The sequence below is a fragment of the Prionailurus bengalensis genome, chromosome C1, assembly GCF_016509475.1.
Source record: "Prionailurus bengalensis isolate Pbe53 chromosome C1, Fcat_Pben_1.1_paternal_pri, whole genome shotgun sequence".
Classification (NCBI taxonomy): Eukaryota; Metazoa; Chordata; class Mammalia; order Carnivora; family Felidae; genus Prionailurus; species Prionailurus bengalensis.
Genome location: NC_057345.1, coordinates 201,041,380 through 201,066,218, shown reverse-complemented (window position 1 = coordinate 201,066,218; position 24,839 = coordinate 201,041,380). Strand labels below are relative to the sequence as shown.

Sequence of the window (24,839 nt, the reverse complement as noted above, 5' to 3'; positions counted from 1 at the left end):
AAGGGTAATTGAGGTGTAACAGGATAAGGATTCAATAAATGTTATCTATTTTTATTAATATTACTAATATTATACAGAAAAGGTTCTGTTTAAAAAGTTTGAGAAGCATTGGGTCAAACAAAATGGATCCTGCTTCTATGAGATCTTTATGTTACTTTGTACTGTGGCTCTTCAGTGGGGTATATACAGATGCCCACTCCCCATGACCTTGGGACCCATTGTATGTAAAGTGTCTTTGGGTTCTAGTGGTGAGCAGGGCTTAGAGAGATGCTGAATTCAGTCCATCAGTTATTCTGGCATTCATTCTGACTCTTCTCCTGTGGGCCTGGCCTTTGAGAGAACAGATTTCCAACAATTTAGAGAAAAGATCAACATATTGTGTTGTCTTACTCTGAAAACAAAGCTGTGTGAAGCGGATTGATTGGGTTTAGAAACACACACACACACACACACACACACACACACCAATTCTCAAATAATCCTGGGGGGAAACAAAATGTGGAAGGAGGAACAACTTCTAGAGAATCCAGAATGGCTGCCCAGGATGCTTTCATTTAGCTCAGAGTTAAACAGACGGCCACAGGTCTGCCGCAGGGTGTCAGGGACTTCTCAAAAACAATATTGGCAAGAGAAATGCCTAGTTATATTGAACGTATAGAAGCTGCTAAGAGAGTGAGGGTGAGGCAGACCATTCCAGGAGAAGGGAAAGACATGAAGACAGTACAGGGTACAATGAGTGAATGAGGAGACAAGGCTTACACCAAGGAAGGACGTGGTCAGAGGTGAGCTGGAAGAACTTAAGTGTGGGGGATTATGAAGCTGTGGACCATGTGCTTCCTGGATTGAGTGAGGAATTGTTGAGGGCATCTGCTCTGTTGAGTGGCAGGATAATGTCTGTGATTTAGAAATATAATCCAGATAAACTGGAAGATGGAGACCCTTTGGTTAGACTCTTATAGGTTATTTCCTAGGCTGAACGTAAAAGCTAACACAGGGAGGGGCATTTCTTTTCAGTTCCAGATCAGTAACACTATGGATTTCAGAGTGATCTGTATGGGACCCTGAAGATCCCCACTCCAGAAAGTAGTTAGTTGGTTTCTCTCACCCAGCTTTATGACTTTCCCTTCTCATGCCCTTAGGATCTGGCTCCTTCACAGATGTCCGAACCGCCATTTACCAGCCCCAGCCTCACCCCCAGCCTGCTCCATACGGTCACTGTGTCACAGACAGTGGTGTGGTTTACTCTGTGGGGATGCAGTGGCTGAAGACACAAGGAAATAAGCAAATGCTGTGCACTTGCCTGGGCAATGGTGTCAGCTGCCAAGAGACAGGTCTGTATTATCTTTTCAAAAAATAATACTGATAGCTTTTTATTATTAAATTTTTGAGAAGCAGTACATTCATTTACAAAAACAAAAAAAAAACAAAAAAAAAGTAAAACAATAAAGCAAACAAGAAAAGCTTATAATCTTACCACCCTGTGATAACAACCAGGGTTGGCATTTCATATATTTTCTTCCAATCTTTTTAATCTATGTATTTTCTTTCCTGTAGTGGGGAGTAAACTGCTATGTATTATCTTTATTTGTCTAAAATGTTGTTATAAGAGGGCTGCTTTCTGAATAGCAAACCAACCATATTTTATACTCTGAATCTCAAATTTTTGGAGCTTCATGATGTAAACTTTTAACAACTTAATACACTGCTTCTGGGCTACAAAAGTGATAGTAACCACTGTAGTGGTATAACTATATAATTGGTAGTAACCAATAACAATTGGTACCTTTGACTTTTTCCCTAGAATAACCTCATGTATTAATTATTATGGCACCAACAGAGTTCTGTATATCACTCCAGTATACTTTGAACAGAATTCTTAACTAGTCTGTATTAATACACCATTGCAAATGGGGAAACTGAGGCACGGCAGCAAAGGTGGCAACAAAGGACATGGGCAGAGGAACTCCGGTGTCACTCTATTCACAAAAGATAGGTTTGCTGAGTAATACATTTGGACTGCCTAGGTGATTCTCTGTGCTGGCCACTTGAAGGCACAAGCTTAGTCTCCATTAAGCTATAAAGAAGCAGCTACTGGTGGGAGATAAATGCAGCTCTATTTACTGAGACCCTTTTGGTTGTGCTTGTAGCTGTAACCCAAACCTACGGTGGCAATTCAAATGGGGAGCCGTGTGTCTTACCATTCACCTACAACGGCAGGACTTTCTACTCCTGCACCACAGAAGGGCGACAGGATGGACATCTCTGGTGCAGCACAACTTCCAATTATGAGCAAGACCAGAAATATTCCTTCTGTACAGACCATACTGGTGAGTCTCCCAGGAAGAAAGCACAGCAGTGAGAAAAACCCATTTCTCACGCCCTATTTTTATTTGCCAGCCTTCTGGGCATTCATCTTGAGGCTGCAGAAGACGTATCACTTTTGTTCAGTCTGGACCCAGGAGACATGAAGCGAACTTAGCAGCTGAAGATCCTTCCATGTTCCCAAGGACCCTTGGGAAATGACACTGAGGGGAAAGCCCTCCTGTTCAATTATTTCTGACACACTGGGATTATGATGTGATTAAAGATACGGGTATATTAACATCCGTAGGCAATCCCCCAGCACTAAAGAATACACAGGATGAATGCCTGAGTGCTTCTGCTTCTCTACTGGTTAACACTATGTTTTATTCAAAGCAACCATTTGATCTTTTCTCTTTTGGCTGGGAAAATGAGAGTGAAATTGGATTTAAATCTGTTTTGAAGGTGAAGGTGAATACGCTAAGGAAGCTTGAGACTATATTAGCAGGCATCCTTTCTTCTGAGGTAGACTCCCCGTGAATTAGCTGCAGAAACCTGGCTCGCTCGGAACCTTCCTGTGGTAATTCCCCACTGTAAGCTGGGGTCATATGAAGCTGTGTGCTTAGTCCCCACTGTAAGCTCAGTTGTCATATTATTTCTTCCTATTTGTCTGTTATTCTGGGCAGTTTTGGTTCAGACTCGAGGTGGAAATTCCAATGGTGCCTTGTGCCACTTCCCCTTCCTGTACAACAACCACAACTACACGGACTGTACTTCTGAGGGCAGGAGAGACAACATGAAGTGGTGTGGAACAACGGAGAACTACGATGCTGACCAGAAGTTTGGATTCTGCCCCATGGCCGGTAAGACAAAGCCCCGTAGACACCCATTTACGCAGTAAGACAGAAGAATAGTGTCCGGTTTACTCCTATTTTACCCATTAAGTCTTAATTTTCAGATAGCATGCAACTTTGTAAGATATATTTATATACATATACTTATATAATATCATATATAATTATTATATATTATATAACCATTCATATAATTGTAAAATCCTTTCGATGTAGTTGAATTCCAAAAACATATAAATGCAATAAAAATGCTTTTTTTTAAAGTCTGGAAATGCACATATTTTACAGGTTTGTCATTTGTAGAGCACACAACTTACAGCATTTAATACATAACTGCTGTCGTCACAGACCCACGATATTTACAACATAATTTTGGTTTGATTAGAATAAGCCCGGTCACTGGGGCGCCTGGGTGGCGCAGTCGGTTAGGCGTCCGACTTCAGCCAGGTCACGATCTTACGGTCTGTGAGTTTGAGCCCCGCGTCGGGCTCTGGGCTGATGGCTCAGAGCCTGGAGCCTGTTTCTGATTCTGTGTCTCCCTCTCTCTCTGCCCTTCCCCCGTTCATGCTCTGTCTCTCTCTGTCCCAAAAATAAAATAAACGTTGAAAAAAAAAATTTTAGAATAAGCCCGGTCACTTATTAAATACCAAAATGACCAAAACTCTGCTTTTCTTTCAAGTATGGGATCTTTTCTTTTTTAAGGGGGATCTAGTTTGTAAGGATAGAGAAAGGGGGGCCAACACCTTTTCTTTGTTCTCAAATTTCAAGAACGCCATAGGTTACAGTTGATCTTGTAGTTTTGGAACTGAGAAGCCGTGCACCGTATGTTGTGGAATGTGAGGCCATGAAACATAAGAAAAGTACTTCTACTTTTATTTCTTTCAACACAAGAGAATGTCGGATTTAGAAGAAAAACATGCTTTAGCTTACAATTCTATACCCAAGTGCATAGTTTCCCTTCAGGATAGAATAAGCTGGAAGTAGAAAAAATTATGAGGCAGTAGTCAACATCAGTCTTCTACAACAATGCAAACCCTCTACATGAATGTGTAGGCATTATTGTGGTTTAACATCCCTCAACCTTTCCTGTAATTATTCCCTACAACATACTTCACCTGTGGACTATGTTTGCTCCCTCTGGTACTTCAAACCCTACACATGCAGAGAGCAGCCCTGAGACTTCTTTGAGGCACACCAGACTGCTTTCCAACCAATTCTTGGTTATCCTATTAGCCTAAGGACTGATAATACTGCACATGTTTTTATACCTTGTGATCATTTCTCCATCCGTTTCTATATAGCCCACGAGGAAATCTGCACAACCAATGAAGGGGTCATGTATCGCATTGGAGATCAGTGGGACAAACAGCATGATATGGGCCACATGATGAGGTGCACATGCGTTGGGAATGGTCGTGGAGAATGGACTTGTGTCGCCTACTCTCAGCTCCGAGGTATGCTTGCTTATTAATGAGAGCATGTGAAAGGACCGAGACTGCAGAGAGGACCAAGTTTTGTGGACGTTTGTACTTTCCAAAAGCAGGAGGGGAAATGTGTGACACCATGCCATCAGTCTACCGTGCTAGATAGGTTTGTCATGTTAGGCAGCCAGTGGAGAGAAGCTGGCAGAGCACTTCTAAAATTTGAAACATTCCCAGGATGTAAGTACTTAGGCTGAGAAGATGACTTCAAAGGCTAGAACACAATTATTTGATCCTGTTAGCTTTTAGTTACACCATTGGATTCATGTCTAGAAAAGATTGAATAATTTCTGTAAAGAAAAGAGACTTCGCTATTCTAAAAACAGATCCTTGCAGATCCAAATTGAAGGTGACAATCAGAGAGACCTATTTCTTTTGCTCAGCTCAATTTTTTTTCCCTTGGATCCTGGGATATAATATAGGGATATTGATTTATGAAAACCATGTTGGTACTTCTGTTTCTTTGATTTGAAGAGTATGATTTAGGTACAACTCTAAACCAATAAATAGTCCATATAACTGGTGTGTTGACCTTGGCCTGAACTTGTTCTCCTTTTGTGGGTAACACAATACCAGAGTAATAATAATTCCACATGATGTTGCAGAACAGAAAGGAAAGACATACAGACTAACTCTTCATTTTACAGGGGAAGGAGCTGAGACCCAAAAAGGGAAAGTAATTTTCTCAGGATCTCTCAGAGAGTTTGGAACACAGTTGGCCTACTCTTGTGTTTTGTTTTATTTTGTTTTTAATTTCACAAATGCCATCGATGTTATTTTATTTCCCAAATCCAAATATCTCCCCACCCCAGCCATTCCAGAGATCAGACCATCACACCATGCTGGGTACTCCATAAGTATGCTTAATTTTCCTCCTATTTCTCATAGCACGCGGAGACCTAAAGGACATTATCAAATTAGCAAGAACTTTTCCAAAAGTAAAACATGTATTTGTTTAAAAATTACCTTTCCACAGGAAGGTGTATTTTACCACATTCTTAACTTAGTTGTATAGACTTTGACCTCTGATATTTAAGTTTATAAAAAAGTTGATAAGACAGAGAATTTTTTTTTTCCAAATCCTGTATTCCTGACTAAGGTTTGAAAAAATGTTCTTTCTATGCTAGTAGAAAAGTTATTTTAGTGGGAGGTGTTGGTAATTTAGTGGGAAAAAAACTGTATGCTTTGAAAAACATGACTTTTTTTTTTTATCTCGTCGTGAAACTTAAAAAAGTTCTCCACCATCCCACTGTCTCCTAAACAGATCAGTGTATTGTTGACGACATCACTTACAACGTGAATGACACATTCCACAAGCGTCATGAAGAGGGGCACATGCTGAATTGTACCTGCTTTGGTCAGGGCCGGGGCAGATGGAAATGCGATCCCGTTGGTAATTAGCCTCATGTCTCTAGGAGGTTTTGGACGCTGGGACTAGTTAACAAGTTTCAGATAAGGAGAGCCATTTGATATTACATAATGGAAGTTGACTCCAGACTTTGATCAATGGCTTGCAGAGAGCTTTGCAAAGTCTTTTCTCTAATCATAGACCAAGATACCAGTTTGATAGTGACAGTTATCTATTTTTGTTCAGTTTGGTAATATATGCAGGTTTATTTTAATGGAATGGAATTAGTTCTTTGGTTCTGAATCATAAAGAGAATCCATGTTATGAAAGAGAACTTTCCTTTGCTGACTGTGCAATAACGCGGGCAAGTGAGCGTGCCAGTAAATACCTCCTTCCAAATACTTTATTTTTCTTGGCTGCCCTTTATAATAGATCTAAGCAAATAGTGAAGATTGAGCCTTAAAAGAGCTGAGTGGCCAGCCTTAAGGTAATCCATTAATATTCCCTTACCAAAGGAGACCTGTTGCTCACCACGAAAACAAACTGATCAGATGAGTTTGTTTGACATGAGATTATCAAAGCTGAGAGAGAAGCCTGAGAGGTATTTTTTTAGAAACTGCTCAGCAAGTAGTCGTTGTTAAAATCTAGTTCATCCATGTGCATGTAAAATTAAGCACTCCAAAATTTAAAGAGGTATATAAAGTGATCCTTTGTTCTTACTATTCAAACGGTAAGTCAGTGCATCAATATAGGTTAAATATAATATCTAATTTATTGTTCCAAAATTGATATTCAGAATGTCAGTATATACTGAAATCTAAATCATAAATTTTTTATTTAGAAATATCGTCTTTTTTGGGGCACCTGGGTGGCTCAGTCAGTTAAGTGTCTGACTTCAGCTCAGGTCATGATCTCATGGTCTGTGAGCTTGAGCCCCGGATTGGGCTCTGTGCTGACAGCTCGGAGCCTGGAGCCTGCTTCAGATTCTGTGTCTCCCTCTCTCTCTGCCTCTCCCCAACTCATGCTGTCTCTCTCAAAAATAAATAAAACTTGAAAAAAATAAAAATAAATTTAAAAAGAAATATCTTTTTAGAAAGCTAAACATTTCTCCCAATGGGTACTTTTTTTTTACTACTACTAATTGCTCTGTAAGGTAAAAGATATGAACAAAACATTTTGTAACCACATATATTTGTAAGGACAGTTGCCTCTCTGCCCCTCCCCAGCTAATGCTCTGTTTCTCTCTCTCTCTCAAAAATAAAAAACATTAAATTTTTTTTAAATGTAAGGACAGTTGCAAGTTTCCATTAAAATTAAGAATATACGGTCTGAAAATTTACAAAAAAGGAGGGGGAGGCGTCTGGGCTCAGTTGGTTGAGCATCCGACTTTAGCTCAGGTCATGATCTTATAGTTTGTGGGTTTGAGCCTTGCATCAGGCTCTGTGCTGACATGACAGCTCAGGGCCTGGAGCCTACTTCAGATTCTGTGTCTCCCTCTCTTTCTGCCCCTCCCCTACTCACACTCTGTCTCTCTCTCTCTCTCTCTCAAAGATAAATAAGCATTAAAAAATGTTTTTTAAAGAATATAGGAGCGCCTGGGTGACTCAGTCGGTTAAGAATCCAACTTTGGCTCAGGTCATGATCTCACAGTTCATGGGTTTGAGCCCCGCATCAGGCTCTGTGCTAACAGCTCAGAGCCTAGAGCCTGCTTTGGATTCTGTGTCTCCCTCTCTCTCTCTGCATGTCCTCTGCTCATGATCTGTCTCTCTCTGTCTCTCAAAAATAAATAAACCTTAAAAAATTAAAAAAAAATATATGGTCTAGCACACTGAAATTAAATTTGTACCTCCATGTCTTCAATGCTGCTTCTTCTACTTGTTTATATTTTAGACCAATGCCAGGATTCAGAAACCCGAACATTTTATCAAATTGGAGACTCCTGGGAGAAGTACGTGCATGGTGTCAGGTACCAGTGCTACTGCTATGGCCGTGGCATTGGGGAGTGGCATTGCCAACCTTTGCAGACCTATCCAGGTAAGTACCTTTCTTAATGCAAACTGAGAGTCTTTAACGGAGTTTCCAAAACAGAGCAGCATCAGTGTTTTTAATACTCTGATGCCTGCATTGGCCTCCTCTCTATTTTCTATCTTTTTTCTCTTGTCTCTAATAATCAGATTTTTGACTAAAATAATTTTCCTTTCTCCTCCATCAAGTTAAAGGTGTGCTCAGCTGTGAAAATGTGCCTGTGTGTAAATTTGTTTCTGAACACTGTAGAGCGTTCCATTAGGTTAAAACACTCTGGCTAATTTCATCTCACATCCCCACGTGGAAATAGAAACCATACCGTGAACTATACTGGAGGTAACGTGTGGGGTTGTATGTTACGGCTCTTAACAGAAAGGTTGCCTAGAGAGATTATGTGAAATACAATATAGGGTATGTGTGTTCGCTCACCATTTCATCTGGGGCTTCTTTGTGTCAAAATTTTCATTTGTTTGATCAGTTGGAGTCTAGAACAAACTATCCTGGGTCAAGAGTTGAGTAATTTGGTCAATTTTCTGCCTACGCAGTTCAAATATTCTCAAATGTTTATTGCTGGGTTTTTTGGGTTTTTTTCTTTTTCTTTTTCTTTTTTTTTTAGGTCACAGGACATAATGCCTAGCTGGAGGTGTGATTAATTCATTTTAGACAAAAAAAACATTTTTTAAATTTAATTTTCACTGAGAGATTATAATAAGACACGGTGAATTATGAAGCTCAAATTTTTAGGCACCAGTTATTTGAGCAACTACTAAGCTGTAAAGCCTCCTAGGCCTCTGTTACCCTTAGACCTGAAACATGGGCCACATTCAGAAACAAAAAGAAGTTGGGAGAGCATCAGATTCTGCCTATGACAGAAATTAAGATTAAGTGAACTAGGGACACCTGGGTAGCTCAGTCGGTTAAGTGTCTGCCTTTAGCTCCAGTCATGATCTCACGGTTTGTGAGTTTGAGGCCCATGTCAGACTCTTTGCTATCAGTAAGGAGTCTTCTTGGTATCTTCTGTCCCCCTCTCTCTGCCCCTTCCCTGCTTGTGCCCTGTCTCCCTCCCTCTCTCTCTCTCTCTCAAAAATAAACAAAGAGAAAAAGATTAAGTAAACTAAATCCCTCCATAATGTCATAAGAGATTAGTATCTCTTATTACACATATTCACTATCACAGACAACAGGATATGGAACAATTTGGCCAAAGGTAGAGTTTGCCAAGACATGGGTCCTGGCTGTAGGCTGTGAAAGAATTCCGTGTCAAGCTTCACTCACTAGTTTCTCATCTGTAAAATGGGGATATTAAAGTTGATTGCCTTTAAAGTTCCTTCTGCACAAACAACCTAACAATCTCTGATCCTAAACACTAACCGCCCAGATACACCCTTCCAACAAACTTGGAAGAAACACTGTTCTCCCCAGTCCTCAGTCACTGCCAGGGCCGTACAAGGTGACTTTGCTTAAACAAGCTCACAGCACAAATTGACCTGGCTCTTAAATTGTATTCATGGTGAATTTAGGTGTAGGAATCACTTAAAATATATTTTTTTATTTAATAACGTTTAAAATATCTGATTGCAGAAGAACCTTAAGTTCAGAAATTATATATATATATTTTTTCCTTTAATGAGGCAACTAAAGGGTAGAGCCTTCTAAAGAAATGCTCCTGAGTTTCTATGTATATGGTTGTTATTGTTGTGGCAACTTGTTGAAAATCGCCCTCAATGATTTAGAGAAAAAAATTTTTCTCACCCTTTTACAATGAGCCTATTCACAAAACTGCTCGCTGGAACCATTTAGGTGAACTGGACAGGGGTGAAATCTACATGGGAAGGAAGCCTTCTGCTTTGGAGTTTACTTGTTGACTTTGTTCCTATTTTTTAAAAAGGGTAAGAATGCTCAGGGAACACAGAGAAGGAGATTTGGAGAGGGGATTGGTGTTTGCCCTCAGTACGTGGTTGGGTGCTTATCTCCATGCCTGGTTTGCTCAGTGGTTCATGCCTAGCGCACGGGGCTTCATGAGGTTGGGGAGAATAAAGGAACCACAGATGACCAGTAGACTGTCTCTGAGCCTTGCCCTGTTTGCTCCCGTCTACAGAGGATTTGGTGGAGTTGTTCAAACTCAGAGAAGATAAGAGGCATTTGGTTTGTCAATAAACAGCCAGGGAAGCACAGATCTCAGCAAACAAAATAGAGAAAAAAGGACTGAGTCACAAACTCATAAATATTTAACTTCCCCAGGGTCATCGTTCCTGGAAATGATTCATTTCGGCCTTATTTTAAACTGATTTTAAAGGCATACACATTGTGTCATATCTTTACTTAACTATTTTATGGTTAGCCTGACTAGATTGAATAAGAGAGGGAGTAAGGTTTTTACTGGTAATTGCTAGTATATACCAGTTAGGTTAATTTTAGTTTTACCAAATCTAACCAATGTAAATGATGTCAGAATTTTCAGATGTCCTGTCTTCAAATCATATGTAGATTCAGGTCTAGTGGTAACCAGAATTTAGTTGGTCTTACAAATGACGGACATGGGCTCTTTACTTTCTGATAAAAAATACACTAAATGCATGAAATCCACACTGATGTTCAGTGGTCTATGGTACAAGCCTAAAATTTAAAACCTACAATTTCAAACCAGTGCTTGAAAGTTTAGAAAGAGAAAAAACTCCTGTAGTTTTGCTCCATCACTGAGGTAAAAACGAGTGAGTCACCTTTTTTGTTTCCCTCCCCTCTCGTTTATTACCTTGTGGACCCAGGAACAGGATTAAGGTTAAAGGTGGACAGTAATTGTCATTTGTATTGTCTTTCTAAAACTTAATAGACATTCAACCATCATAAACTTTTTCTTTTAATTAAAAGCTCATTTTTTTTTCGAGCAGTTTTAGGTTCACAGCAAAATTGAAAGGAAGATACAGAGCTTCCCATACAGCCCCTGCCCCACACATGCCCAGCCTCCCCTATTACAAACATTCTGACCCAAGCAGTGCATTTGTTACAATCAATAAACCTGCATCAAGACACCATTTTCACCCCAGGTCTTTGGTTTACATGAAGGATCACTCTTGGTGTTGTACATTCTATGGCATCATAAACCTTTTCCTCCCTCAAAATCATGACTGTCAAACTAAATAATATACATATCAGAGGTCTCTTTACCTAAGGAAATTATAGTAGGAATTCCTTAAAGGATTGATATTTGAACAACCTTATGCCAATTACTGTAAATAATGTAAGGACCTGATATTCCTGTATTTACTGATGTTCACAGAAGTCACATCTCTAACATATTGCTTCACCATTTGTCTTTAAAAATTTATTTGTATTTTTGAGGAGCTTCATGAACAGAAGGTGTAATTCAAAGAGTGACATGGAATTATAGAAAACTAAGAATTCTGTACATGGATTTTGATATTTATGTGACTTAGAAATAGGTGCATTAAATGAAATTAAGATTCAAAGAATCTTAACTTGTTAGTTTTCAACCACTTTGAATTATTCTCAGTGTGGAAGTGAGCATATTATTGTAAAACTTTTAAGTCTACACAGAGATGCAAGTTATATATTTGTTCTGCTACAGAAAATTTTGTTTTCAAAGAGAATTTGACAGCAAAGATAATTAGGTTTGAAAATCAATATTTTTTTTTCCTAAGAGCTTTCAGAAAACCTAAATCTGTTAACAATCTGGTGAAATACTTTACTAAACTTGCAAAATTTTGCTGTCTTTGATAGAGTGGCAGTTAGAAATTCTTGGAAAGGTTATGACAAGAAACTTTGTTTTCATTTCAAAAAAGTTGAACATTGACATCATGAAAAAGACAGTGTTTAGGGAAAAGATGTGTTCTGCTCAGCAAGCATAAATTTTCTAGGTAATTCATTATTATCCTAAGTGGAGTCTACACTATTAAGAAATTAATTCCATTTTCCTTATATTGTTTTTTCTTTAAAAAACATACTTTAAATTTTGTAGGAAACAATCATACATACTGAGATGTGGAAATACTGAATTTAGTATATACTTCAACCTGTCATTTCAGCTGATAATTGCTTTTCAAAAAAAAAAGTTTGATCTCTTAATAACGTGGCCCATCAGTGATATGATTTTAGAGTATACTTACTAAGTAAAAATAAAATGAAAACTTTTTCCCTAATGGGATGCGTAGGCTGATAAGAAATAAAACTGAACCTGTAATTACTGCTTTTGTGTATTCATCTAGGATTCTACTCCATTTAGAAATATGGGTGTTTTATATCATGTCATATGACCTTTAGAATGTTGTTTCCTTCTTAGTGGGTGGATTCATTCTAGATGAAAAGCTTCACAAATGAGAATTTGTTTTAAAGAAGCTTAGTATGATAAATAAATGGGAGTTTGGGTTCTTTGTTACTTTATTTGGGTTAGGGTAGTTTGGCAATTTTCTCAATTCTTATTTTGAAAATGGAGACAAAATTGGGGCGCCTGGGTGGCGCAGTCGGTTGAGCGTCTGACTTCAGCCAGGTCACGATCTCGCGGTCCGGGAGTTCGAGCCCCGCGTCAGGCTCTGGGCTGATGGCTCAGAGCCTGGAGCCTGTTTCCGATTCTGTGTCTCCCTCTCTCTCTGCCCCTCCCCCGTTCATGCTCGGTCTCTCTCTGTCCCAAAAATAAACGTTGAAAAAAAATTAAAAAAAAAAAGAAAATGGAGACAAAATAAAACTAAGGCATTTTTCAAATTTTATTTTATTTGCTATAAACAAGTTCTATTTGCATTTCTCATGTGAACGACAATGACTTATTGACTAAAAAGGATTTTATTGCATTGATTTCCAAGGACAATATGTAAAAAAGTAATCCCAGAATTTTTTTTAACTATACTCACCCTTACTGATAAGCAAAACTATCTTTTAATGATGGCCATCCACATGCACTAACTTTTAAGTTGAAGCAAGTGAATACCCAAGATCACCAAATCTCACATTCTCATTTTCAGGCACAACTGGTCCCGTCCAAGTCATCATCACTGAGACCCCCAGTCAGCCCAATTCTCACCCCATCCAGTGGAATGCACCAGAGCCATCTCACATTTCCAAGTACATTCTCAGATGGAAACCTGTGAGTATCCCACCCACAAACGGGACATTGAGGGTTCTGAAACAAACATTCTAAATATTTGTTTTCCAGCTTTCGAGCCAACCGATCTGATGAACTATCTGTGATTTGATATATAGATTTAGCTTTTTTGGTATTTAGAAGGATTTAGAAAGATTTGTTATTTAGAAAGATCTTCTTAACAAGGAATTAGAGATGATAATGTCTGAAACAACTTTTCCCCGATATGGGAAGGGAATCTAAAGGCTTTGTATATCTTGCACCTCTGTCAGAGGAAGACAGTTATTGGCATCATTTCCATGATTTGAAAAAATTAATATTTAGCTATAGAGGTTCACTTTTTAAGGGATCACTTCTTAAAATGTTACTTTTGTTTCTATGAAGTTATTTAGGTAGAGGGGGAAAAGAGAGGATTCCAGGGAAGAAAATGAGGGGTGATAGTTGGCTTGTTTAAAAAGTGAACCTTCTGAGTTTTTAATGAGAAGCATCTAGAAATTGAAGAAATCATACTGAGGAAGATGTTGATCTAGTAAATTTTAGGATTTCTTACCCTTCAAACCTGCCTGTTAGATCTCCAGAATTCATGACTCATAACTTAAGAAACACTCTTTTAAACCCAGGAAAAAAAATGTCCACTTTTAGTCACAGCTGTTAAATCCTAGCAATTAAAAACAAAATAAAACAAAATGCTGGACCAACTCAGGCAATTGTATTTAAACTCTTTGGGAAAAATTCAAGCTGTGAAATCATTCTTTTTTTAAAAAATTTTTTAAATGTTTATTTTTGAGACAGACAGAGAGAGAGAGAGAGAGAGCATGAACAGGGCAGAGGCAGAGAGAGGGAGACACAAAATCCAAAGCAGACTCCAGGCTCTGAGCTGTCAGCACAGAGCCGGACATGGGGCTTGAACTCATCAACCATGAGATCATGACCTGAGCTGAAACAAAGAGATGCTTAACCAACTGAGCCACACAGGTGCCCCCAAAGCATTCTTTTTTGTAGCATACTCAGTATTCTTGTCATAGTGTCCAGAGCAGCCATTTCCAGAACTTTGCATTTAGTGATGTTAGCCAGTGGGATTACTATATTTTACCCTCCAATACCTTCTTGTCTCTTATCTTTACATCTCACTCCCACTTTTATTTACTTTAAAACTAATTCTGAAGTATTGCGTGAGATCACTGTAATAAGAGACATTTATAGGGAAGTAATAAGATGTACATTGAATTGGAAAATCTTCAAAGAAGCAGCAGTGATTAATTTCTTTAAGATTTTTAACGATGAAGAATTTTCAGGTTTTTCCTCAATGGATATTATCCAAGAGTGTATTTTTGAATACTTTCTTCTGATGCCTAACCTTCTAGAATTGAATGAAACAGTTATCATGAAATCTGATCTAATTGTAATGACTAATTTGAGATTTTTTTCAACGTACTTGAGTTAAAATTTAAATTTAAAATATACTACAATCCATATCATTTATTTCAAAAATATAAATGGGGGTGCCTGAGTGACTCAGTTGGTTAAGCGTCCGACTTTGGCTCAGGTCATGATCTCACAGTTAGTGAATTCGAACCCTGCATCCAGCTCTGTGCTGACAGCGCAGATTCGGATTCTGTGTCTCCCTCTCTTTCTGCCCCTCCCCCACTCACACTCTGTCTCTCTCTCTCTCAAAAATAAATTAACATTAAAAATTAAATATATATATGTATATAAATGGACACTTGAGTATTTGAATTATTGAGGAACTGGTTGATTGGATAATTTTAAAAAGTCACTGGGCATTAAAAATGTATTTTGACTTAGCTTAGAATATTTACACTTAAAAGGATCTCATCTTGTTTGAAGTAAGTGTGTTTCTTTTCCACACATTTTACTGCAATGAGTTTTGTGATCCATGACATATTAATGAAGCTGGACGGATGTGAAATGTAAACTGGAAGCAAAGATTAAATAAACCGAAATCACATTCTTCTGCAGTCTTGCCCAAAGTTGGCTAACCGCTTTTGATGGGGTAAATCATATCCAAGAATGAGTCATACAGCCAGACCAGCTGAACCTTATATGTGATGGTTGTAGGAACTGAGTCACAAAGTAATATTATATCTTTGACTATTTCTGCAAGGCAAGAAATTTGTATCCTACTAAGTGAGAAGTAGAATATCTGGCCGTTTCCCACCTAAGAAAAGAATATATCTCTGTGCATCATAGACATTTAAAAAATGGGAGAGGCAAAACTTAGGCTCATCATGTTTTCTTGCTAATATGAAATAAATTCGTCTGGCAAAAAGGAAGGTGCCCCGTGCCTGTGACTGTGTGACCTTGGGCATGTCATATAACTGTTTCTTCACCCGTAAAATGAGGGCATTTATACCATGAAGTTGGAGAAGGGAGAGATGAAGACTGAATGAGAGAATGCAAGTAAAAGCACAGGGTGTGGTACACAATAAGCTATCAGTAAATATTAGCCATACTAATAATTATTATTGACATTAAACTCTGCTACAGGTCCCTATTCTGATTTCAGTTTTCCATGCTTTTCCTCCACAATGGAGCTGCACAGGTCCCTCGTTCTTTGAAGATTACTCATGATCATCTCTGAATGTTCAGCCTTGTGAATACTTATGTGATTTTTTTCTTTTAAATCTTTAGAAAAATTCCCCACGCGGTTGGAAGGAAGCCACCATTCCTGGCCACTTGAATTCCTACACCATCAAAGGCCTGACCCCAGGTGTGGTATATGAGGGACAGCTCATCAGTGTTCAGCACTACGGCCACAGAGAGGTGACACGCTTTGACTTCACCACCACCAGCACGAGCACAGCAGTGACTAGTACGTACCCGAGCCATCCTCATGCCCATGCCTGTGTTCCTCAGAGCTGCGCTGTCCTCAGGGAGTGGTTTGCTTCTCGGGTCCTATTCTTCCATGGATGGCCCCAATACTGTTTTTAAAAAATGGTGTTCTGTAGATGACAGTAGGACATTTTCTTGATGGTTGAAGGCTCCCTCTCTCCTTCCTGTGGCTGTCTAGGCAACACTGTGACAGGAGAGACGACACCCCTTTCTCCCGTTGTGGCCACTTCTGAATCTGTGACCGAAATCACGGCCAGCAGCTTTGTGGTCTCATGGGTCTCGGCATCAGACACCGTGTCAGGATTCCGTGTGGAATACGAGCTAAGTGAGGAGGGAGATGAACCACAGTACCTTGGTAAGCTAAATGTGTTGCCATGACAGCTTTTGAGTGGCTGATGGTGACTCTATGTGTATGTGGGTTGGGGGACCTCCAAGAAGGTGTTCATTGAGTTTTGGAACTACTTGACAGCTCAGACCGAACAAACTTCCAATGTGAGAAAGGAGAACAGCTGACCCTTTCTAGAACTGAGCTTGGATTTTTCCTGAGCCATGCTCTCATTTTCCTGGTCCCAGTGTGAGCTGCCTTACCCGTTTGCCTGGGCACAAGTCTGTACAACCATAGTGTTTTCTCCAGGGAAGTGATTGCCAGTATGAGGACCACAGCAGAAAATGTTAGCCTTTGGGGGTGTACTCATGCTTTTCAAATTCTCATGGTTAGGGGCTTTTTAAAAACTTTATTGTAGTATAATATATCATAGGCATACAGCTTGATGAATTTTTATAAACTTAGGACATCCATGTGAGCAGCACCCAGATTAAGAAAAAGAACACTCAGGGGCATCTGGGTGGCTCAGTTGGTTAAGCTTCTGACTGTTGATTTCAGCTCAGGTCATGGTCTCACAGTTCGTGGGATCAAGCCCTGAGTTGGGTTCTGTGCTGTTAGCAGAGCCTGCTCTCAATTCTCTCCCTCTTCTCCTCTCTCTGCCCCACCCCCACTCATGCTCTCTTTCTCTCTCTCCCCCTCTCTCAAAATAAATAAACTTAAAAAAAAAAGATCATCCCTCCTACCCCACACCCCCTCGTCCCCTGACCATAACCGCTACCCTGACTTTTAACTACAGAGAGCTGTTTTTTATAAATTTGGGGGTGGATTACAAAAATTATATATCTTCAGAGAAAAAATTCAGAAAAAAATGGTAAACAAAAGAAAAATCTCATAATGTATTGATAATTATCGATTACCCATTAGTACATTTCCTTCTAGACTTTCCCCATCCCTTATGAATGTACAGTTTTAAAAATATCCCCTTTATAGGTTGTGGAGTGATTTGAGGGATTGGTTTGCTCTGATTGATAACCTTTCCTTTTTTACTTTAAAGATCTTCCAAGCACGGCCACTTCTGTGAGCATCCCTGACCTGCTTCCTGGACGAAAATACATTGTAAATGTCTATCAGATATCTGAAGAAGGAGAGCAGAGTCTGATCCTGTCTACTTCACAGACAACAGGTACATGTGTACTACATGCTGTGAGAAGAATTGTTTATCTGTAGAACAGGCCTAGAGTGATATTTCCTGACTGTTTTCCTCATTTGCCCTTTTCTTTTTGTTGTTAGCGCCCGATGCGCCTCCTGACCCTGCCGTGGACCGAGTCGATGACACCTCGATTGTTGTTCGCTGGAGCAGACCCCAGGCACCCATCACAGGTGAGCTTGGCCTCCTCTCCCTGGCTGCCATGTTAGTCTTGATGGCGTAGGTGGCGAGGTGGCCGATTTTAACCTGTGGACAGGGAGGTCACGTAAATCTTCTGCATAATTACTAGTCTAGGGTAGAGGGGTACGTGTGTGTGTGTGTAATAGTAATTCACAATGTGATTATCATCAAGGCTTACAGCTCAATTTTCTTACAGATCGTTTCCCATCATATCCATTTTATTGACCCCCATACACACAGACACACACACACACAGACACACACACACACACACAATTTCTTAAATTTTTTTTAATGTTTATCTTTATTTTTGAGACAGAGAGAGACAGAGCATGAGTGGGGGAGAGGCAGAGAGAGGAAGGCACAGAATCTGAAGCAGGCTCTAGGCTCTAAGCTGTCAGCACAGAGCCCGACGCGGGGCTCAAACTCGTCAGCTGCGAGATCATGACCCAGGCTGAAGTTGGATGCTCAACCGACTGAGCCACCCAGGCTCCCCAACACACACAATTTCTAAAGCCAGCTCATGGACTTATTTAACCAGGCATTTCTGAGGCCGAAGAGGGTTAATTTTTCTGAAAACCTCATTCTAAGACTTATTCTTAAAGAGGTAGCTCAGTTGCCTTCTTAGCTCATTAAGTGACTCAGCTGCCTCTAAAGTTTCCGAAAGAGACAGTGCTAGACAATCTGCGCTCAAGGTAGTTCACTAATTGCTTTCAGTGCTCGGAGCTCAAAGAGAAGAAATCATTTTAACATGAGTATTTTCACCTCATGGCATCTCTAACAGACATTTATTAAGGATATTAGGTCTTCAAGGATGATATTTATTATTTAAAAAGGTTTGCACGGCTGCTCTTGTTTTACCTTTGTACTGAATAGTCCTTATGAGAAGTGGCAACATCTCTGGTTCTTAACTAATCAAGCAAGATGCTAAGCGTTTTTCTGATAAGAGATTTACGACTTACGAAACCTCTGTTTCATAAAACAGTGTGGCTAACGTTTCCCCCTTGAATCTGCAGGATACAGAATAGTGTACTCGCCATCAGTAGAAGGTAGTAGCACAGAACTTAACCTTCCTGAAACCGCCAACTCCGTCACCCTCAGTGACTTGCAACCTGGAGTTCAGTATAACATCACGATCTACGCTGTGGAAGAAAATCAAGAAAGTACTCCTGTTTTCATCCAGCAAGAAACCACTGGTGTCCCGCGTTCAGGTAACTTAAAGTCACTTCTTATGGCATTGTATCTCTTAGGGCTTAACGAGGAAACACGACTAACCGCTCTTTTGTTGGAGAAATAAAACTATCCTTGGACTGTGTTCATTTCCTTAGCCTGCTAGGGAGGACCAGAAAGGTTAGATGAAAGAATAGTTGTTTCTGTGGGAGGGTTGCTTCGTCTCTGTCAACATTTCCTCCATGCAAGTGATCTTATAGATTAGTTTATCCCTAAACTTAAGAAATATGACTGAAATGTCCACACTATTAACTGACTTATCAAAGCTGGCTATTGGCCTTTCCGAATAAAAACTGACACCTTAGTGTCTTCACATTTTTCTCTAGAAACTTAAGGCTCACTTTCTCTATTCCTTTGAAATACTATAAAATGGTTCAGTAAAATACAAACCACATTTTTTTCTGTTGTCACAATAAGGGTTTATTTTATTTTATTATTGTATTATTGTATTGCATTGTATTGTACTGTATTTTTTGCATGTTTATTTTAACCTACTTGATAGGACACTTAATATGTTGGAAACTCTTCGGTTTACCTACATATTTTAGATAAAAACTTCAAATGTTCTATGTAAGCAGTATGTCAGAACCATGAAAATATAAGAAAAAATTCATATTTTCTAGTTAAGAGACAAAACTTGGCATTAGTTTGGAATGAGAACCCCTGTGAATTTCCTTATATACATCTAGGAAATTGGCTTTTAAAAAAAAAACAAAAAAACAATAGTCTTCAGTAGGAATTGTGACTGACCAGTTGGCTCTTGTCTGTTAGATAAAGTTCCCCCTCCCAAGGACCTGCAGTTTGTGGAAGTGACTGACGTCAAGATCACCATCATGTGGACACCCCCTGAGAGCCCCGTGACGGGTTACCGTGTGGACGTGATCCCCGTCAACTTGCCTGGGGAGCACGGACAGAGGCTGCCCATTAGCAGGAACACCTTTGCGGAGGTCACCGGATTGTCCCCCGGGGTCACCTATCACTTCAAAGTCTTCGCTGTGAACCAAGGGAGGGAGAGCAAGCCTCTGACGGCAGAACAGACGACCAGTATGTTCTGCTCTCCTCCATCTCCACCCCGAATCCTCCACCCTCATTCCCAATCTGTGGTGCATGTGCAGCAAACCATTTACTCCTAGGTTTATGGTTAGAAATAGGGAAATACCCAGTGGATAAGGAAATGCAGAGTGGACGTAAAGCACATCACACCTGAAAGCAAAACTGAGACCCACTCCATCATGCTAAATGGTAACCCGTGCCCCAAATTCATGCACCCACGTAATGGCACTGAGAGAGGACAACTTCAGAGAACCTAATTTTCTTTGCTAATAGACACATGGATTGCAAACCTGAGTATATTTTTTATAACTACATTTGTCTCCGTCAAACTTGAAATGTATGCTCTTAACCCTTCTATGAGAGAATTACTTACGAATAGTGATTGCTTGAAACATTGCTTATTAAGTGCCAGGTCCTCTGCTCAGTTCTTTACAAGCATTGTCCTTATATTTAATACTCTTTTGGATCTAATGAGGAAGGTCTTATTATCCTCATTGGATTCATGAAGGAATTGAAGCTCTTAAAAATTTCTGCAATTTGTAAAGTTCCAGAGTTAGGAAGTAATGGAGCTAGATCTACAATGATGTAATGGCATTTTGGCTCTATGTCCCATTCTTTCAGTGATTATCCTTGACTATCTCCTAAGCATTCCCTTCATCTGAAAAGCATTTTAAATTACTGCAGGGAAACCGCTAGTAATCATACTCAAGGAAACTCACAATGTGTGTGATTCTTTCTGATAGTGCACACTCACCAGTGTCTTACCATGATTCTGATGTATATGTTATAATTATTACCTGATAGGAATCATGGGAAAACTACTTTTATTTCTCTAGCAAAGGACTAGTCATTCAATAAATGCAGAGAATACTGTTTCTGTTCCTTGTAGAGGTTATGTCTTGCCCTCATTTTAGTGGGCTTGTCTCTCATTTCTTAACCTGTTTGGCTCAGAGCAGAGTCTAATTGTAGCCTTCACAAGTGTTTTCGTTTTTGTATTTTTAATGCTATCTCTATAATGTTAGTACAATTTCAGAGGGTGATGGGAAAGTCAGGATGGAAAATTAGACCTTCCTCAGGATCAAAGTCAAGCAAAAAAAGAAAAAAAAAAGCAGCAATTTCTCATGACTGACACAGTTTTGCAAAGTTCTGTGTAGCACTCCATTTCTTAATGGCTCAACATTTCCAAGGTTTTGACTTTTGCTTAGTTTCAACCTTGAGAAATCTTTAGAAAATTCAGCTGGGCTTTTAAGTTTCAGTATGATCATTACCAAGGTTCAAATATTTCTTGATGTGTTTTATCTTTTCTTTCTAGAATTGGATGCTCCCACTAACCTCCGATTTACCAACGAAACTGACTCCACTGTCATCGTGACCTGGACTCCACCTCGGGCCCGCATAGCCGGGTACCGACTGACCGTGGCCCTGACCCGGGGAGGCCAGCCCAAGCAGTACAACATAGGGCCCTCTGCCTCCCAGTACCCGCTGAGGAATCTGCAGCCTGCCTCTGAGTATACTGCAACCCTCATGGCTGTCAAAGGCAACCAACAGAGCCCCAAAGCCACTGGCGTCTTTACCACCCGTAAGCCAAAGTTTACCCTCTTTTCTTAGTGATGTCATGGGTTCTTTTACCTTTATTTGCATTCTCTGTTCTTCATCCCACTTTTAAAAAGTTAACTTAAAAAACCTCAGTATAAGGGGCGCCTGGGTGGTTCAGTCGGTTGAGCTTCCAACTCTTGGTTTCTGCTCAGGTCATGATCTCACAATTCGTGGGTTTGAGCCCCACATCGGACTCTGCACTGACAGTGAGGAGTCTGCTTGGGATTCTCTCTCCCTCTCTTTCCCTCTCTGCCCCTCCCCTCCCCTGCTCTGCTCTTTCTCTCTCTCTCTCTCTCTCTCTCTCAAAACAAATAAATAAACTTAAAAAAAAAAAGGAAGATTTAAACCAGTGCTACTCAAAATGTGGTCATGGACCAGCTATTTGAACCATGAATTGTTTCTTATTGGACAATAAGGAGCTTGTGCCATAATATAAATCATGAAACACACCATTCAGTTCAGTTGATTATTTTTCGAAGCAAGATTTTCTTGATGAAGGTAGCAGCATGTTAAACTACAAATGTTGCCAAGCTTCTTCTTTCCTCTGAAACCACTTTGAGTAACACAGTTTAAAGCACCTAGTTATTTGAAAATTGAATGCTATTGTATTAAATGAATTTACCAAATCCTACTTAAGGCAAGGAAATAGCACCTATGTCTACATCCTAATATTCTGGGTGTTGAATGATAGCAGTAAATGTAGAATAAAAACATTTACCAACTATGGAAACCAACAGACCAAGAAGATAAGGAAATGATTTTTCTTTTTTTTTTTTTTTTTAATTTTTGTAATGTTTACTTATTTTTGAGAGACAGAGACAGAGCACGAGCAGGGGAGGGGCAGAGAGAGAGGGAGACACAGAATCCAAAGCAGACTCCAGGCTCTGAGCTGTCAGCACAGAGCCCAATGTGGGGCTCAAACTCATGAGCCATGAGATCATGACCTGAGCTGAGTCGATGCTTAACCATCTGAGCCACCCAGGTGCCCCAGGAAATTATTTCTTTATGAGACTGCAGCAGATCAAAGTATTTCTGAGGAACAGAGTAACTTTTTTTTTTCCTTTTATCTTTCTTAAATTACTCTTGAAGTTCCACTTCAAGAGTTCTTAATAAGAAAGAAAATACTGACAATTTTTGGTCACATCTATCCTTTTTTATTTAACCTTTTATAGGAAGTGGCCTTAAATCTCCTATGTATCTACATCACAATAAAGACCTATATTCATAAACTGATTTCTATTAAAAACATTCTCATTTATATTACAAAGAATTATGAGACCCCTAATTTCTAGCTTTATTGGTTATTTTTAAATCGACCTTTTCAGTTACAGAAGCACGTAACACTTTTTGACATATATTACAACTATCAACTAGTTTACATTTTTCTAAAAGCTTTTAAAAATACAGACGTTAATAAGCATTCAAAAAGTGAATATAAGTTTAGTTGTAAATAACTATGGAATTTACTTCCCAAAGAAAATTCATTTTCCTGTAGGAATTCATAATTTACCAAAAATTTAATTCCATTTAAATTTGGTGTATGATTTTTGTTAGTGGAGTCTTTTTCTTAAGTAACTACTAATTGTAAGCAAGTGAAGTCTTTTTATTTGTAAGTTAACCTTTAAATTTTGCTATTTTATGTTACATGTTACTAAGATACTCTAGAATCCATTAATACGAAACCAGTGTTTTATATTTCTTGTAAATATCTATTTCTTACAGATGCCCTTCATGAATTAGAATGGAGATTTCAGTAGATTTAGCCTTTTTCTGACCACATATGATTCTACAAATTATCATTTTTACTTTTTCACTCCTTAACATGATACATATTTTGTGTAGTTTCTTTGGTTGGACTGAGTGACCACGAAAGAAAAACCATTTTCACTGGTACTAACAGTAATTAAGTAGAGTATGGCAGGTCAGTGTAGACTATTTGGAGACTTTGATATATTGGACATGTTATTTTTATTCTCTGCACAGTATATTTATATAAAATAAAATTATATTTGAGTTAAGGGAAGTACTGATAGTCAAAACTAATTTTATTAGATAAAGGTTAACATAGTGCCTTGCACACAGCACGCTTTCAAAAAATATTCACTGAATAGATGATTGAGGGAAGAATGAGAACGAAAACAGTTCAACCAAGCTTCAATTTAAATAAACCTACTTAAGTAGGGAGTTCCACAACTTCATTTGAACTTGGAGAACTCTCTGAGGCTATAAACATCAGTAGGGCTTGCATATTTTTGAAATTGCTGTAAGTTTCTGTAGCTTTTTACTGTCTTACCAAGCTTAATTCTGGGAAGAACTTTTCTGGATTTTACAACTTGTGCCAAATTCTTAAAAGCAAATGTGAAGGTGGGGGGTGGGGGGCTGTTTCTGGGGAAAATACAGCTTATTCCTTTATAAATAGGGCAAATTTTATTTCTTTAACAGCTAGGCTATTCTTCATGTATGACCTGCCAGAACCCATAATTCATACTACAGTCACATCCTTTGTTTGACATCAGTTTGTGGGTTTGTGGTTTGGAGACTTTCCTGTAATGGTCTTCCCAGGCAGAGAGCATCATCTTAAACTTAGGAAGATTCTAGCTGGCTGGCTCAATCAGTAGAAAACACCCAGTCTTGAAGCCCAAGACAGTTGAAAAGAATGTAATTTGTGAAAAAGTTGTGGCTTTCACAGATGTTCAGTACAAGAAGCTGCTTGCTTTCTGAATTTTTTTTTTTTGGTGGCCATTAACATGGTCACTCAGGGCTGGCCACAGCATTTTGTCAAAGTCAGCAGCAGCCAAGTGGTGTATGATTTCAGAGTCTCTGGGAAGGCACCATGGATTACCCATCCTGGTTCCCCCCAAAACACCCTTGAAATAATAACATAGTTAGGAAACAGCTCACTAAACCAGTAGAACTTCAATTTGGCCATTAGAGTAAGTAATTACAAAGTAGCCCACACACATATTTTATTTTTCCCCCACACAGTATTTTCAAAACAGTTTTTAAAATCACACATTAAAGTCCAGACTGGGGAGGCGGGGGGAAGGAAGAATTGCAATGGTGCCTGAATTCCCATGTGATCACAGGGAAGATGAATGACTGGAGCTGAGTAGTGAGTGGGGTCTTGAGACTTTTAATTTCCATGTGTGTGCCTCTGGGGGATAACTGTCTCACCAGCCATTCACAATTTAGCATAAATGCATTTAATAGTTGTTTCCCCCAGTGGGCACAGAATTTGGTTGGTACATAAAAAAGAAGGAATTATGAAGACACCAAACACGTGATCTGAGCTGG

General features: G+C 39.2%; 1 protein-coding gene across 14 annotated transcripts in view; it reads left to right on the top strand.

Moving 5' to 3' along the window:
• FN1 (fibronectin 1) overlaps positions 1-24,839 on the top strand; it is a 70,852-nt gene that overhangs the window by 9,176 nt on the left and 36,837 nt on the right. For all 14 annotated transcript variants that reach the window (XM_043577740.1, XM_043577747.1, XM_043577741.1 and 11 more), the window contains exons 7-20: positions 1,140-1,331; positions 2,148-2,327; positions 2,988-3,164; positions 4,457-4,609; positions 5,901-6,029; positions 7,875-8,018; positions 12,983-13,104; positions 15,754-15,934; positions 16,133-16,309; positions 17,334-17,462; positions 17,570-17,659; positions 18,683-18,877; positions 19,668-19,940; positions 21,262-21,528. In XM_043577740.1, the coding sequence (XP_043433675.1) occupies positions 1,140-1,331; positions 2,148-2,327; positions 2,988-3,164; positions 4,457-4,609; positions 5,901-6,029; positions 7,875-8,018; positions 12,983-13,104; positions 15,754-15,934; positions 16,133-16,309; positions 17,334-17,462; positions 17,570-17,659; positions 18,683-18,877; positions 19,668-19,940; positions 21,262-21,528 (2,409 nt within the window). The remainder of the gene's footprint in view (positions 1-1,139; positions 1,332-2,147; positions 2,328-2,987; positions 3,165-4,456; positions 4,610-5,900; positions 6,030-7,874; positions 8,019-12,982; positions 13,105-15,753; positions 15,935-16,132; positions 16,310-17,333; positions 17,463-17,569; positions 17,660-18,682; positions 18,878-19,667; positions 19,941-21,261; positions 21,529-24,839) is intronic.